This window comes from Trachinotus anak, unplaced genomic scaffold (genome assembly GCF_046630095.1).
Source record: "Trachinotus anak isolate AG129_WGS33_773 ecotype Australia unplaced genomic scaffold, CSIRO_AGI_Tana_v1 ptg000019l, whole genome shotgun sequence".
Classification (NCBI taxonomy): Eukaryota; Metazoa; Chordata; class Actinopteri; order Carangiformes; family Carangidae; genus Trachinotus; species Trachinotus anak.
In genome coordinates this window covers 28,842,917-28,858,320 of record NW_027273870.1, presented here as the reverse complement: position 1 = coordinate 28,858,320, position 15,404 = coordinate 28,842,917, and the positions used below count along the sequence as shown (strand labels likewise).

Below are 15,404 nucleotides of genomic sequence, written 5' to 3'. Positions count from 1 at the left end.
CAAAAGTGAAAAGGTTTTTCCACAACAGGATTAGAAGCTGCTGTCCCTCTGAAACTAGAACAAACAAATGTAACTCGATATTTTCTGATGCTGAAAAATGTTTCTTTACATCTGTAATGTTTGGGAACAGGGCAGGGAATCCATGTCTGTTTTATCCTTCCATCCCCCGATTTCCAAAATTAGAAGAGAGGTCACTTAAACACATCTTCATCTGAGGCTAAAACCCTCAGTCACTGAGGTAAGAGCAGACTCGGGAGCATGAGCTTCCTCTAAACCTTCACTTTGCTCCTTAAAGAAACACATTTATCTGTTTCACCCTTCAAAGCCACCAGCATGTGACCTTTACCCCACAGCTGACTATGGTAACCCTCACAAAAAAGAAGTTTATTTGAGTGTGCTCTTAGTATACTTCTTTTAAACTGAAAAATAAGAGAATGTACTTTCAGGCCACATCTTATGTTCTGATCAGATATACTTTACAAAATTATACTTGGTTATACTTGGCTCATACTGACAAGAATACAGAACAGTGTATTTGGCTGAAACTTGTACTTAATAATTTGATTGAGATTAAATAAAGAGAATCTTGCTCCATACAGAATGTTTAAGTGTACTTGTCCTGTAGTTGTGCTCACTCTGCCAATACAATATTTGTTTGAAATTTTGACTTACAAATAAGTTCTTAATTTTGATGTGTAGTCTACCACTAGTGTACGTATGAGTTAACTTCAAGACTACTTAAAGTACAGCTAGAGATATATTTCAAGTTAATACTTTCATAAACCTAAAACTGGGCTAGAAGTATATAACTAGTACCTATAGGTTACTATAGGTTTATAGTATAGTTTGCAGTATACTTGCAGTACAAAGTAAAACTTAGATGTAAACTAATTGTGGACCCAAAATGTATCAATCTTACACTCAAGTATATTTAAAAGTGTAGTTTTTTTTTTAACTAAAAAGTGGGCCAATTTCGTCCCAAGTATTGAAATAGTACACTTACGGGTATACAACTAGTACATTGATATTAGTATACTTCTTACATAAAGTATGCTTGGGAAATTTACTTGAGGTGGCTCAGTGGTGCAGTGGTTAGCACTGTCACCTCACAGCAAGAAGGTTCTGGATTCAAACCCGGGGCTTTCTGCGCGAGGTTTGCATGTTCTCCCTGTGTCTGCGTGGGTTCCCTGCAGGTTCCCCGGCTTTGTGGGAGGTTTAGGTTCATCTGTGACTCTAAATTGCCCATAGGTGTGAATGTGAATGTGTCAGGTTGTTTGTTTCTATATAACAGTGATAGACTGGTGACCCGTCCAGCGTGTACCCTGCCCTCACCCAATGTTGGCTAGGATTGGCCTCAGACCCCCCACAACCCTGTACGGATAAGTGGTATGGATAATGAATGGATGGGAAATATACTTGAACTTTAAATTTACTTAATAAAATAAATTGGGGGCTTTTGTGCCTTAAATCTTCATATTCCTGCCTACTGAGTCTTTCTGGTAGAAATGAAAATATTGTAAATATCTGATCCCACATATTCCTGTATAACTAAAGCAAATAGGAGCATGCAGGGACATCCTAATGTTGACACACTGAAATTGAATATTTATGTAATTTCCTCTTAGTATATTAAAATTTTCGCATGAATGCACATTACACATATTTGTCATCCAAAATTGTTATGTTTATTGCATATTAAGCACAATTATGTTTTTTCTGTTTAGATATGGACTTTGTACATACATTGATTCAAAGTTACTACTAGTTACAACTCAGGGTTGTTTCCTCCACCAACCAGTCAAGTTGCAGTAGATATGGTCACAACTTCCTCTTCCTGAGATGCAGTGTTGAATTTGTGAGTTATGGCCAAAACCTGTGAGTGACCTTTGACCTTTGACCACCACATTCTAATCAGTTCGTCCTTGAGTCCAACTGAAAGTTTGTGCCAAAGTTCCCTCAAGATGTGACTGAGATGTTGCATTCTCGAGAATGGGATGATAGATAGATAGATAGATAGATAGATAGATAGATAGATAGTTTGTTTAATAAAACATTTTAAAACAAAAATCTTATCAGATGAAAGACCCTGAGACAAACCCACATCCAATGGGGGGGGGGTTCTAGTTTGGGTCCTTGCTGTGATTAATTGATTGAAGAAGAAAAAAGTTTGCTGATGGAGAGCTTCACGCTAACTTACTCATTCTGCCAAACACTGACAAGTGGTCATTTCTGTGTGCGCTGCACTAATCAGTAGTTAAATATGTTTGAGTGACATTACTATTGATACCTTTGGTGGGTGTTTGAGGAGCTGGATGGTTAGTCACTGTGCTCTCAGTATAACCTTGGTCCGCTTCTCTAAACTGCGCTTAAAGGCCCAACGCATTTGCTCAGCTGGAGTGTCAACAGGACATATGATCTGTGACAGAGTGGTGCTCTTTCCTTTACAGCGCTGCTTGTTCACCTGGATTTGCAGGTTGTAACACAGCTGATTATCCACGTTAAACACTCCCTGTAGGTCAATGCGAATATTATCTGAACTAATCAAGTTGGACCTAGCCTGATTTCCCAAGCGCTGGTTGTTCCATTCAGTGATCAAGTCTAATGCTTCTGTGCGTAATCTATTGCTGCAATCTGCAGTGTTATTTCGTGCATCTTGTTCAGTTGCAGTTATCTCTCTCCCGTTGTTGTCAGTCCAAGAACAGATCTCGTTTGGATCATTAGGTGTCCGTTTTCTGCGGCGTTGGAGAGAATACTTGCAATCATCATCACTAGTAAATCCACAGTAAGTCCAGTCATCGTTGTCTGTTGTGTAGCACCAACTATAACTTTGGTTATAGGTTTTACACTTGTGATCTGAGCGACAACTTTCCCCTTTGTAGGTTAAGTGTGGTTTAGGTGAGCAGTAGCCCCAGCTGTTTTCAGTATAGCACCAGAAGTAATGCCCATTTTCATTATACTGACAGTCACCAATGCAGTCTTCCTGATACCTGGTTTGATGAGTCGTCGTCTTTGGCAGCACCGGTGCACAGTAGTCCCAGCCTCCTTTCTCAAGGTTACACCAGTAGTAACCTTCTCCATGTTTTCCACAGGGATGATCTTGGAGACAGGGGTTGCCTTTGTAGTCAACATTGTTGCTTGGTGAGCAGTAATCCCACCCCTTTTGGGAATTGCACCAGTAGTAGTCATACCCTCGTTGTTCACAGGCGTCAGTACACTGCACGCGATGTTTCAAGGTGTAATGCTTAATTGGACAGTCATCATAGCATTGTTGCTCAAAGTGGCCATAAAATCTGTATCCAGAGGTGGGCCATGGTGAGAAGCAGAGGATGAAAATGAGCAACAGTGTGGGGAGTCTTCTTTGATACGTCATTTCAGCTCTGTAGTGGAGAGAGGGCAGTAGAGGAAGAGAGAGAAGAGAACAAGAGGAAGAAAGTCTTTACAATCAAACATCATACAAAGCCTCTCTTATCTCGCAGAGCTTGTTGGTCACCACTGCTTTAATGTACACCATGACGCCAGAGATGTGGCCAATGAAGCATTTGTTTTATTCTGAGATGCTGGTCATCAGGTGCCAGATCTAGTTGCGGTGTATGTCATATACAGAACCTTTAAAAGGCGTAGGATGAGCACAGATTCTACAGTGGGTCCAGATGTGTGTTTTTATCATTTGAGACACAATTACTAATGACCTACTTGAAAATGAGCAAACATTTTATGCACCAATGCAGGCCAGAGTTGCAGGAGAGTACGCTGGCACTCTCCAGTTTTTGTCCACATGTCTTTATTGGATTCTGACTCAACAAGTCAACAACAAAGTTGGTATATCGTCTTGCAGAACTGAGATACACAATTCTATTAAAAATGGGCCAGATCAGTTAAAAAAAAAACAAAAAACATGGCTGCCATTAATCAAAAAACTTCACAAAGGGCAGCACTTAGCAGGAAACTGGCCAGAACTCAAGGTCTCTTATAGCAATCCTGATTAAAGTCATTGGGTACATCCAGCACGGTCCTCTGAACATACACACCAATACCCTGAATACTCTGTTACACACTTGTGAAAATAACAATAAATTAAACATACCACACAACCTGGATCAACTGTAGCTGAATCAGGGCAAAAACTGCTTAGCATCTTAACAGCACCTACCATAGCATTACCCTTTTTCTCTTTTTCATGAGCCTGCCGTTAACTCCACTCAAAGTGTTTACTTCTGCCAATTCTTTTTGGAGGAAAATATTAATAAACAGCACTCAAGTACATTTTTTACCATCAATGAGCTGCCTGATGCTTTTACTATGAGTTTTAAAAGGTAATATGTTATTTACGACATGGACACTTTGTTGGGTTTAAAATTACTTGTGCATACATTGTGATGATGAAACAGGTGTGATTGATTTTAATCTGTCGTTATACAGAATTAAACTAGAAACGCACTCATTGCTGCTTGCAGATTTAATTTTGGCCAGAACTCAAAACCCATAAAATAGAGCTTGCAAACACTGATCTGAATTTTCAAAGTTATCAGATATTACACACAGGAAGCATAATGTATACATTTGCAACTTAAACCTTAAACGTTTTGTGTTACTTCATAAATCTATGTTCATGCATCTACAAGTGTCTTTTAATCGGTGAAAGTCATTAATTTCTTAATTCAGAGGTAATAAATAAAACTAACTCACCTCACCATCTGTTGTTTTGCCTGAAGTCTGTTATTTCATCTCTGTTATATTTATAGGGGGTGTCTGTCTCAAAACCTTGGACCAAAACATTTTGGAGGACCTTCAAATGGAGTGTTAATACATAACAGAACATTCTCAAACATAGTGGTCAATGTTTGTTTGATTCTAAAGTACAATTTTATTGTCCTTTTGGTCATGTAAATCAGGTCTGGTGTCAGCATAACACAAGGCAATTAAGCTTTTAATAGAATGAAATTGTCATTGTTTGGTTTTTGGTTTACATACAGTTTAAGAAGAAGAAATAGATAATTAAAAAATACAAGTGGAAAAGCTTTCGTGAAGTTCTGTCACACACAAGCTAAAGCAGGGTTCCAACGTGTCCTGGATGGAAAATCTATGGAAAATGAGAGAAAAAGTACAATGTCCTGGAGAGTTATGTCAACGTATCGTGTTTAGGATCATGTTAACATTCAAAAGATTTAGAAGAAGAAGATTTATAACAAATACTTCCCAACTTGTTTTAAACTGTTGAGTAATGGGTTAGCATGTTTGGCTCAGTTGCTGAAGTTGACTTGCTAGCTTGTTGTGCTCGTAGCTAAAGGTTTAAGGTGATTCAACTGTGGCGGAGCAAGTTTCAAATGTGTGTTGGTTCATTGCTGAGAGTTGGAAAATGATAAGTGTGAAGCCGAGTCAATACAATGACAGGGAGCCCAACTGTATGTTAATCAAACACCGGCTAAATACTCGCTGTTTTTACTTAGCTAGCATCTTTGTTAGCGTCACTCAAAACCCAGTGCTGCGTTGTTCAGGTAAAATTAACTAAAAGACTGTTCTGCAGTGTTTACCTGTTGTGACGGTTGCTCACAGTGGGTGTGATTAACCTCGTTAAAGACGTCACTTCCTGTTACTATTAAAGGGGGTAATGTGTGATAAGACCCAGTTTGTTCATCAAAAGTTCATTGCTCACCATTTAATATCTTCTTCAGATGTTTGGGATGGAGGATGGCCCTTTCTACAAAGCATCTAGGTGTTGTTATGCAACTTCGGCTTTCTTCTCATTGATCCAATTTTGCTCAATTGGACACCAAAACACCTGGATATTATGTTAATCTGGGAGTCTTTGCCTCACATAAGAATTTGAATCATCTAGTCTCTTCATTTCCCCTGGTTCACAACCTGCCTGTTGACCACCACCCTCAGGATCAGTCATGGTCAACTATCGCTGGCATAGCATCTTTTTATCCATTTTTAATGTATTGGGACGGATGTAGATTGCAGTGTGTCTGTTATTATTTACAGCCAAATGATAATATCAGTTAATTATAGGAACTACTTGTGTTTCTCCATAATCCATAGTCACGTGTAAACAAACGTGCACAGCTACAGACTTTGGGCTGCAAAGCATTGATACAGAAATATTTGATAAGTGACTTCCAGTCAGCCGGTCTGACCTGTTCCTGCAACACACGTGAAAATAAAAAAACAAAACAAGCACATACTTATTATTACTATCGCAGTATATTATGATTAACATGTATCCCAGTCATAACTTTTTCCTTTCTTCTCAATTGCTTTGTTCATCTTTGTTCGTCTATCCACCTGAACAAAGTCACATGGCTAACAGTAGCATTCATAATAGCTAATAGCATTGTATTCTGAATGAACAACTCAAATCAACACTCAAAACTTCCAAATCACAGTTTCACACACAATGAAGTCAGTCAGTATTTTGTTATAAAGTGCCTGGTACCACCATCACTTACTTAACACTGCTTATTTTGAAAAACCTTTTTCTGTTGTTGGGTTTGACTGCAACAGCGGGGTCAGCTCTATAAACATGAATGTCTCTGACTGCCTGAGGGAAATCCATAAAGGTTTTAAAGTTTTTACCAGCCCTCTCTGTGTGTGCCTGTCATTTGTACGGGCCAGTCCCAGCAGGTAAGACCGAGGCTGAATTTCTTCCCCAGTCCGACTGTGGAGCCAACAGCTTTACCTTCATGGAGAGCCCAACGAGCTGCTAAAGGACTCCAGTTTGACTCAGAACTGGATTTTCTTCTCCTCGATGTGTAAGTAACTTGATGGATACGTAATGTTACATGTCTGTGTTATTATGAATTATGAATTTGTCCTGCAAATGTTGCGACTGCTAGTTAGCTTAATGCCAGCATTGCTGTGGCATTGATCAACAGCAAAGTAAACAGCAGTTGTTACCTTTGTTCCACAGCAAAGGTAACAACTGTTGTTTACTTTTCAACAAAAGTAAACAAAAGTTGTCTCTACAATTGATATGATTTGATGGTATGATCTTGTGTTTAAGCTTGATTTCCAAGATTTCCTTCTCTCCAGGTACTCACAATCCGAACACATGCACATTAAGTTAGTTGGTGCCCGTGTTATGCTGTGTATGTGGCTGGTTGTTTGTTTCTGTATGTCAGCCCTGTGATGGACCTGTCCAGGGTGTAGTCTCCCTCGCTCAGTGTCAGCTAGGATCACTCCAGCCCCCCACGACCCTGTAAGGATAAAAGGTATTGTGTGGATGGATTAATCCTGCAGAATGTTGACCCATATAACCTACAGCTGCGTATCACCACCACTAGATATCAGTACACAGCCATATTTCAGTCTGCATCAGAGCCTTGGAGACGCACAATATGGCTTTAAGGTATAATTTTAACAGTGGCTTCACTTCAGTGTAGACTGAGTCACTCAATGTTTCAGACTGTTCAGTATCCACTAGAGACTACAGCCTGTTTTTGTTCCATATATTGATCATTACGTGTAAAAACAATTGCAGGTTTGAATTCTTATCACTGAAAAGGATTTAATCAGAAGAAGTTCCCATGGCCCTCTGCATCTACTCCAGCTGAAATGTGATTCTACACAACGCTGCCCACCTCCTTCTGCAGCAGGGAGTGGGGCTGGTTCATTGGTAGGGGTGTCGGGATGAAGAGACGGAGGTGCTGAGCCTGAAACTGCATCAGCTGGGCCTGGAGCAGGGATCACATGGGACCATCATGGCTTAAACAGAATACCAGAGCACACTGTATGTTTCATTAAGTAATTTAATATTTACACCAACAAGCTAAAGCTTTGGAAGAAAAAAATATCTTCTTAGTTCATTAACACACATCATGAGATTTGTCCCATTTTCAATGAATATGTTTATTTTTGTATTTATATTTTATTGTTTTGAACAGAATCACTAATGTTGGGTGGTTAGGGTTAGGGTTAGGAGAGGAGAGGCTAAATATGGCTGAACCCTCAGTGGTACTATATCCTTATTTAAACATGTTTTTAAAAAAGTATGAAGAAGAGATTTACTTCAAAATAGTTCAGTTTTAATCTGGTCCAGTCTTTACTGAGTTGTGTTTAGTGTTGTTAGCTTAGACGACAGTACAGCACGACTGCCTCTACTGACACCACTCTGGTGAGAGGATTTTTGAAGCTATGACAAAATCACTTTTTAATTAGTTTTGTCTTCTAAAAGGAAACATCAGCTCTCAAAGAGACAAACATTTTACTATGCTCCACATCTACAGATGGAAAACACAATAAAAAAAATCACGAGAAAGTATAACTGAGGACAAATTCCACTTCTGAAGTCTAACATACAAATGATCAGCTGCAAGTAAGTCAAGTATTTATCAACGGCTAAATTTAGTCCAAACGGCTCCTCCTGTGAACATGATTCCTTCATGCTGTTTCAGAGCAAATGAAACTCTTGGTCCTGATCTTTGACTCAGTTCGTCATCAGTTAAACCTGTAACGCTTTATAACCTGCCATAAAACAGAATTGCAGGGAAGAAAGGTGAGGTCAGCTGTGGGCTCCTCTTAACACCTGTCCTTCAGGTGATCGATTCAGTGTCGGTTGTGAGGTTTTGGGAGAACAACCGAGCCAACATGGACCGCAGCGGTTTGATTCGGACGTGTCTCCTCTTCATTGTGTCCGTTTGTGTGTGTTTCGTTAACGGAAGTCTTCCTGGTGAGTGGGGCCAGAAATGTTGGAGTGTAGAAACAGACAAATGTGGCGCAGACTGAAGAAAAATAAGGCAGCTGTTTGTTTTGCAGTAATCAAAGGCCCTTGATTTGTCATTATATTATATTCTTGATTGTGTGGGTCAGCAGAAAGACAGTTTTTGGTTTCCAAATCTGTTATTTTCCTTTGCTAAAAATCAGAGAAAAACTTCATTGTGAAATGATTCTGTCATGGAGCCTGATATGATTTAGATTTGAGTTCTAGTGTTCCAAAGTCCAGTGTCAGGTGACGCAATTAACAAAAAAAAACAAAAGCCTCCAGCAGAATCCTGATTGTTTCTTTGACTGCTCCTCTGGTTTATACTGTGAGACTGAATTATAGAGAAATTGCTTTTGTCTGTGTGTGTGTGTGTGTGTGTGTGTGTCTATGTTTGTGGTTATTTGTCACAATATTCTCATCAACTGATCTGAAACAGCTGTTTGTGTCCAGCACTCAGAGGTTGCCATGGTGACTTTAAGATAGCACTATCACTAATCATTAGCAACAATGCTAATGGTAATGGTGCCTTCAAAGACAACATTTCCTGTAATATCTAAACTCCATAATAGTTATCTTGCTAATTTCATTTCATCTAAAAAAAAGCTCATCAATGAGCCGCTGGTTTGACCTGAAGTAGAATCTGAAAGAAGCATTCAGGGACACTCGGCAAATCCAGTGTACAGTAATACAGAAGGCTTGATTTTTATTTTATTTTATTTTTTAAATGGACATGGTATAGATCCTCACAGTTACATAAATGTCCCTTGTAAACATTTGACTGCAGCTGTATCTTCAAACCTGGGCACATAAACATTTGGCGAGATTCCAGTTGTGGGAAATGAGAAGGGTTTTTATGTAATTTGGATGAACCTGTTATTATCTGTGTACTTGCTTTTGACTTGCATTTTTTTTCTGTTCCTGAAGCTACTACAACCATAAATTGTAATGCAGGCAGTGATGTACATTTGGGTGCAGTGGATGAAGGATACGCAGGTAAAGTGGATACTACATCTCTTTTAAATTGCAGGCTGCAAAAATTAGATTCATTTGAGGTCACTTCACCCAGCAGCTGTGTCGTTCTGCAACGAAAAGGATGAGTTCAGAAATGAGATTTCTTTTTTTTTTTTTGAATGCAAGAGGAATTTTAGTTTAATTATACTAGAAAATGAAATGTGTTTAAACTGAAAGTGGTTTCAAGGTAAATGTGGTAGGTTTGTTACCACACTTTTTATACTACACTCTGTTAACTACTGTTAAATGCAGTTAGCTCTTAATCCTATTGAATAGATAATGTGACATTACTGTTGGGATATATCATTGAGGCACACCATTCATTTGAAGGTCATGGAAACCTGATCAGTGAGATATTGTAAAGGGGGAGAGGGTGTTAGCTACATGGGAACTGTGAGTCCATCAGATGGTAGATGTGATGTTCATCTTTCCTCTCTAACGATGCTCCCATGATGCTACAGGGGATATCGAGGTGGTGAATGGTATCACAGCTGGAGATAACGTAAAGCTGGTGCCCCACCTCTTCCCCGACCACCTGGAGTTTCTGGAGCTGAGCTTCACGCTTGGAGAAACCAGCGCAACTGTTCGCACCAAGAAGCCGCTGGACGCAGACACAGAGTCACTGGCAGAAGTAACAACAGCCTTGTCTCCTAGGAAATAAGTTTATATATTATTTATTTGCAACAGCAAATATGTTTTGCTGCCCAGAACACATTCTATCAACATAAATGGTAAAATTAATAAATGTATCTGCAAAACAGTCTACATATTTCATTAGTTTACCCAATAGTATCCACTGCAGCAAATCAGTATCTTCTGATGGCTACTGAAGCAGGAATACATTAGTTGTGGTTATGTTTAAATACTCACTAGGGGATAATTATGGTTTGCGTTAAAAGTTGAAAAACTCACCACTGAGTTGCAAAACCAGACATATTATTCATGTGTAACTGAAACCCAACATTTCTCCTTAAAGTTCCTCCAGATGTGTTTTAAACTCTGTGAAAATCCTCGTCTATGATTCATATTTTGTTTAACATGGTTTTCCCACATAAAAAGTGAAAAGAAAATGGAAAACAGGGGCTGGAAGCTCATCTATGTATAAAGACAAGTAGAGGAGGAAACATCAGAGAGACTCAGCCTCATGTTGGAGCCTCAGTCAGACCCAGACTCAGATGAGGAGTCTGTTGAGACCAGAATCAGAGACTAGCAGACGGATCAGAACAGTTAGCGTAGTTAGCATCTTTTATTTGTATATGTTGTTTGTTAGCTTGTAACTGGCAGTGGCTGCTGTAATCATTTCCCCATCATTTCTCGTTACTTCCTAACGAGATTTTAATGTCAGTGATGGGCGTTAAAATCCACTGTTTCTTTTTTTAAACTGAATTCATTCTTAAGTTCAGCAGGAGCTACAGTTCTACAGTAGTAATAGACTTTAGCAGTAAGTGGGTATCTTCCAAAGTTAGTCACTGTAGTGTTTTGACAGAAAGTCTCTCTGCAGTGGAGGGATACTGACATAAAGAGGGAATTTTTCAATTCCAGTTTTATCAATACTTAAAGTCCATGTCTTCATATCTTACAGGTTGGCAGCACCTTGTATTATTCTGTCATGTGTGATGGCCATGCAAAGGTGGGTGAAATGATAAAGTTTCTCCATAAAGTTGCAGAATTTCTTCAGTAATATTACAAACCATAATATTTCAAATTATGTTTTACCTCCACAGTACAACAACACTCGGAAACTGAAAATCAATGACCTCAATGACCACAGCCCAGTATTTGACCCCAAGTCCTACACCACCACTGTCTCTGAGGTAATACACTGAAATCTAATGTAGCTACAGTGACTCCTTGATTGTCTGATTGTCTCATTGGACCGGCTCCCAGACAGTGAGGGAACTATACATGCCCAGATAGCAAAATAAATCCCAGTGCTTGTTTTCTTTTGGCCCAGTATCCGTCCGGTTCCACGGCCCGAATCTGGCCCATAAAGACCCTGATTGGAAAATGCTACTTGGTCCATTTTTATTTCACACACAGAAAATCCTCTGGCTGTCAGTCAATACCGGAGGATAACAGCCAGACTCTGCCCAGATGTGGAGGTATATGGACCAGACTTGGGCCAAGGACCCAGACAGATGCTGGGCCAGTTCACTTTGCTATCTGGGTAGACAGACTGTCTGTGGACAGGTCAAATCAAAATGAAAGCCAAGTTAGAAGACGAGTGTGGTGCAAGCACGGGTGTTGGAAGTAGGGGGGTGAAAGTGGGGCCAGGGCCACTAAGACATTGGGTAAAACGAGCAGGATTAATGCAGTGACAGATACTTCCCTCGGGTTAAATGTTGGATTTGTAGGAACGACAAAACATGCATGTGTGTATTTTTTGTTTCTCTCAGTTATTCAGCTTTTTCTTCTTTCAGGCACATGATGTGGACACTGAGGTTCTTCGAGTGGAGGCTACGGACGGGGACAGCTCCCCAGAAAACAAGAAATTGACATATTCCATTGTAATAATGATGCACTGACAACTTTTACACTTATAAGATGCTTGTAGTAAGGTTGACGTTCAGTCATGTTGTTTGTCACTGCACTGTGGAAGCTGAGAACAGCTGTTTGCCATTTTTTTACAAACTGCAGCAACTACACCTGTAGATATTGTTCCAGATGTTGTTGTTTCATCTATGTAGAAACTAGACTTGTCTGTCAGGCAACCAGTTACTATGGTGGCTGACAATGTAATCTCCAAACACGACAATTTAAAGAAGGAACTTTACAAAACACGAATAAAGACAAATCATAGGCAGCATTTCAAAGATGAATCATAAAGATAGATAAATACAGAATCACAAATAACACAGAAAAGTCAACAACTAACATTCACCTAACTTTTACCTTTTTGATAATTATTTTAAGAATAATAGTATAATAATGATCACAACAAAAACATCAACAACAATAACGATGATAATAATAATAGTAATTAAAAACAGTACAATATTTGAATTGAAAGAGATTAAATACTGGTTAAAAAAATGGAATCAAAATAATTATTCATTTAGATGCCAATAATTAATAAACAAATATAACATTAAAGGATTAAGGTAAAAAAAAAACAAAAACCTTGAGTCATGACTACACTGCCGCTGTTCCCATGCTTACATGGATTTAGATTTAAACCTCTCCAGCCTCCAGATAAAAGGAAAACTGCTGCTCTGGGCTTCCACAGGTGTTATAATGAGTGAGCAATGTCCTGTATGGAAATGTGATGGTAACTTTCTTTCCTAAGGCACCAGCTTCACAAGACTTTATGGTGACCAACTCAGGGGCTTTTATTTTGATGAGACGCTTGAACTACAATGTAGTCCAAAAGTACAACTTTGTGTTGACGGCCCAGGTAAGGAAAAAAATCCACACTGAGAATCTACTCATACAAGAAGTAACAGACATAAATGGAATAAAATAAATATATTATGTAAATGTTTTTAAAACATGAATAAATTGTTTACTGCAGGATCAAGGGGGCTTGAGTGACACAGCCAATGTGCTGATTAACGTGGAGGACTTTGATAACTTGAATCCGGCTTTCAGCCACAACCTGTACCAGGCCTTTATTCCAGAGAATCAGGTGGGTCTCATAAACTAAACACTGCAACATTCCTCTCACTGGTTTTCACGATGCCCACCAAAACATCCATATGCCAGAAAATGTCAAATGTCAAAACCATTTTAGCTGTAGTAGATAAAGCCAGATTTATAAATAATGTGTGTTTTCTTAAATTTTGTCCAAATAATTTTATGTTAGAAGTGTTACTTTTGAATTTACATAATGTTAATATAAATCCATTGTCTATTGTGCATTACAGGCTGGGTTTTTTCGTACCATTCAACCAGAGGCGATAAAGGCCGAGGACGGAGACAAGGGGATCAACGTCGCTTTAACGTACAGCATCAGTGCAGGTAAATCTAAACATTTTGAATTCAGCATTTTGAAGGACAGCACATTACATACAGTATGTGAAAAAAAACACTAAATGTTCCTTGTGGTTTATGTTTGCAGTGTCTCCAGACATATATCAGAGAAACTTTAACATTGACTCCAGCAGTGGGGTTCTGTCTGTGGCGACTGCCATCGACAGGGAGGAGATGAACAGCAGCGTGATCACTGTCAGCATCAAGGTACGAATGTTTCATCTCAGCAGAAGAATTATAACAGAGAGAAAATGTGGTCAAACTGCCTCTGGTCCATGTGTCAACAGTAGGACTTACAGCAATGGTGTGTTCAAGTGTGTTGATGCAGTTGATCTGGTAATAATGTGAGTCAAAGGCTGGTCACACCCACAAGAGTCGGTCATGTTTAATCGTGATTGGCAGCACTAAAATCCAGTGTCAAGGTTAAACAAGGTATTTGTGAGTTTTGCTATTGCTGCATAGCCAATTTTTGCATTGACCATCGTTACCATGGTTGCATTTAATATACAAGAGGTTATAATATGCCCTCTGAGCAGCGCCACTTCTTCAGGGCAGACTGGACGCAACAGTGACTTGGTATCGGAAAGTGACCAGATGGGCTGACTAGCTAGCTCCAGCCTGGAGCTAGCATGCTAACTTAAGTAGAAATAAGAAGTGATAGAAATAGAAGCAAAACAAGAGGGTTGCTTTTCTGCTGCTCGAGACAACTCTCGGTGAGTAAAAGAAGGAAGTTTGATGCTGAACTTGCTACGTTTCACTTATCATGGGCAGGATGAGAAGAGACTCAGAATATTTTGTAGGGTCACAGTTCTCGTACCAGATGAGGATGCAGCTGGTCAGGGCACTTTTGGTCCTGGTAGGGTGTAGTGAGGACTGGGGGTGGGAGCACATCAGCATATGGTCTTCATAAGTAATTTTACAGAGGGAGTAAGTTCATGTACAGCATACAACACAAAACTAATTATTCTCAATTTGTGATTATCTATAATAATTTCTTCTCTCCCGCTCTGCAGGCAGCCCAGACAGACGACAGTTTGAAGACAGCTGACGCTGTGGTGTCCATCACTGTCGAGGATGTGAATGATAACCTCCCAGAGTTTGACCAGCCTGACTATTCTTTATCATTTCTGGAAAACTCTCCAGTTAATGCTGTTCTGTTCAAAGCCATCGTCACTGACCGGGATCAGGTAGATTTTCAATTTACAATCACACTCAGAATTTAAGTTATAATTTTTTGTAATCTGTTCCCCTACATTTGACTTGTTCCCAGGGAGGATTCGTGGGAACATTGCAGATCCGTCCAGAATCTGCTCCTTTCTCTATCGGCTCTGATGGCACAGTCAGGGTGAAAAACTCCACGGCTCTGGACAGAGAGACCACTGACCGCATCAACTTTCAGGTACACTAACATTCAGATTCTGCATAAGCCAGAACTCTATTCATTCAAACTGAAGAAAAAATATTTAAAAACAGCTCACACATTGAGCTTAATTTAAAAATAAAGGCTCGGTAATTTCTCACCTAGCTGGATACTGTAGTTTTTTGGGTTTTTTTTTTTTTTTTATCAAACTTTACACACATAGAAATATATGTAATAATATTTAATATAAATCTTTTTTAGTGCTCGTACACAGAGCAGTTTACAATGGGAAAGTCAACCGAGGCTTAGTGTCTTGAACCACTGATGATTTGAAAGCTGAACAGAAGAACTGCAACTATTAAA

At 39.3% G+C, this 15,404-nt stretch overlaps 2 protein-coding genes across 10 annotated transcripts in view; one reads left to right on the top strand and one right to left on the bottom strand.

Moving 5' to 3' along the window:
- The window catches only part of LOC139635998 (protocadherin Fat 4), a 77,464-nt gene that overhangs the window by 40,611 nt on the left and 21,449 nt on the right, over nt 1-15,404 (top strand). For 3 of the 7 annotated variants that reach the window (XM_071503630.1, XM_071503626.1, XM_071503628.1), the window contains exons 3-16: nt 6,616-6,752; nt 7,122-7,211; nt 7,481-7,729; nt 9,626-9,694; nt 10,174-10,343; nt 11,295-11,342; nt 11,437-11,526; nt 12,133-12,219; nt 12,999-13,106; nt 13,224-13,337; nt 13,576-13,669; nt 13,770-13,888; nt 14,695-14,868; nt 14,952-15,080. In XM_071503630.1, coding sequence (XP_071359731.1) covers nt 7,690-7,729; nt 9,626-9,694; nt 10,174-10,343; nt 11,295-11,342; nt 11,437-11,526; nt 12,133-12,219; nt 12,999-13,106; nt 13,224-13,337; nt 13,576-13,669; nt 13,770-13,888; nt 14,695-14,868; nt 14,952-15,080 — 1,242 coding nt within the window. In that variant the 5' untranslated portion in view covers nt 6,616-6,752; nt 7,122-7,211; nt 7,481-7,689. The other 4 variants (XM_071503627.1, XM_071503632.1, XM_071503631.1 and 1 more) reach the window with 4 other exon arrangements.
- Nucleotides 2,038-15,396, bottom strand: LOC139636011 (uncharacterized). 3 transcript variants are annotated; one of them, XM_071503655.1, is made up of 2 exons: nt 15,392-15,396; nt 2,038-3,377 (listed from the first exon to the last, which is right to left on the bottom strand). In XM_071503655.1, the coding sequence occupies exon 2, from the start codon at nt 3,368-3,370 to the stop codon at nt 2,321-2,323; it is 1,050 nt and encodes a 349-aa protein (XP_071359756.1). In that variant the 5' UTR covers nt 3,371-3,377; nt 15,392-15,396; the 3' UTR covers nt 2,038-2,320. The 3 variants fall into 3 exon arrangements, with proteins under 3 accessions (XP_071359756.1, XP_071359755.1, XP_071359754.1); XM_071503654.1 differs by lacking the exon at nt 15,392-15,396 and adding an exon at nt 11,497-11,501; XM_071503653.1 differs by lacking the exon at nt 15,392-15,396 and adding an exon at nt 4,687-4,798.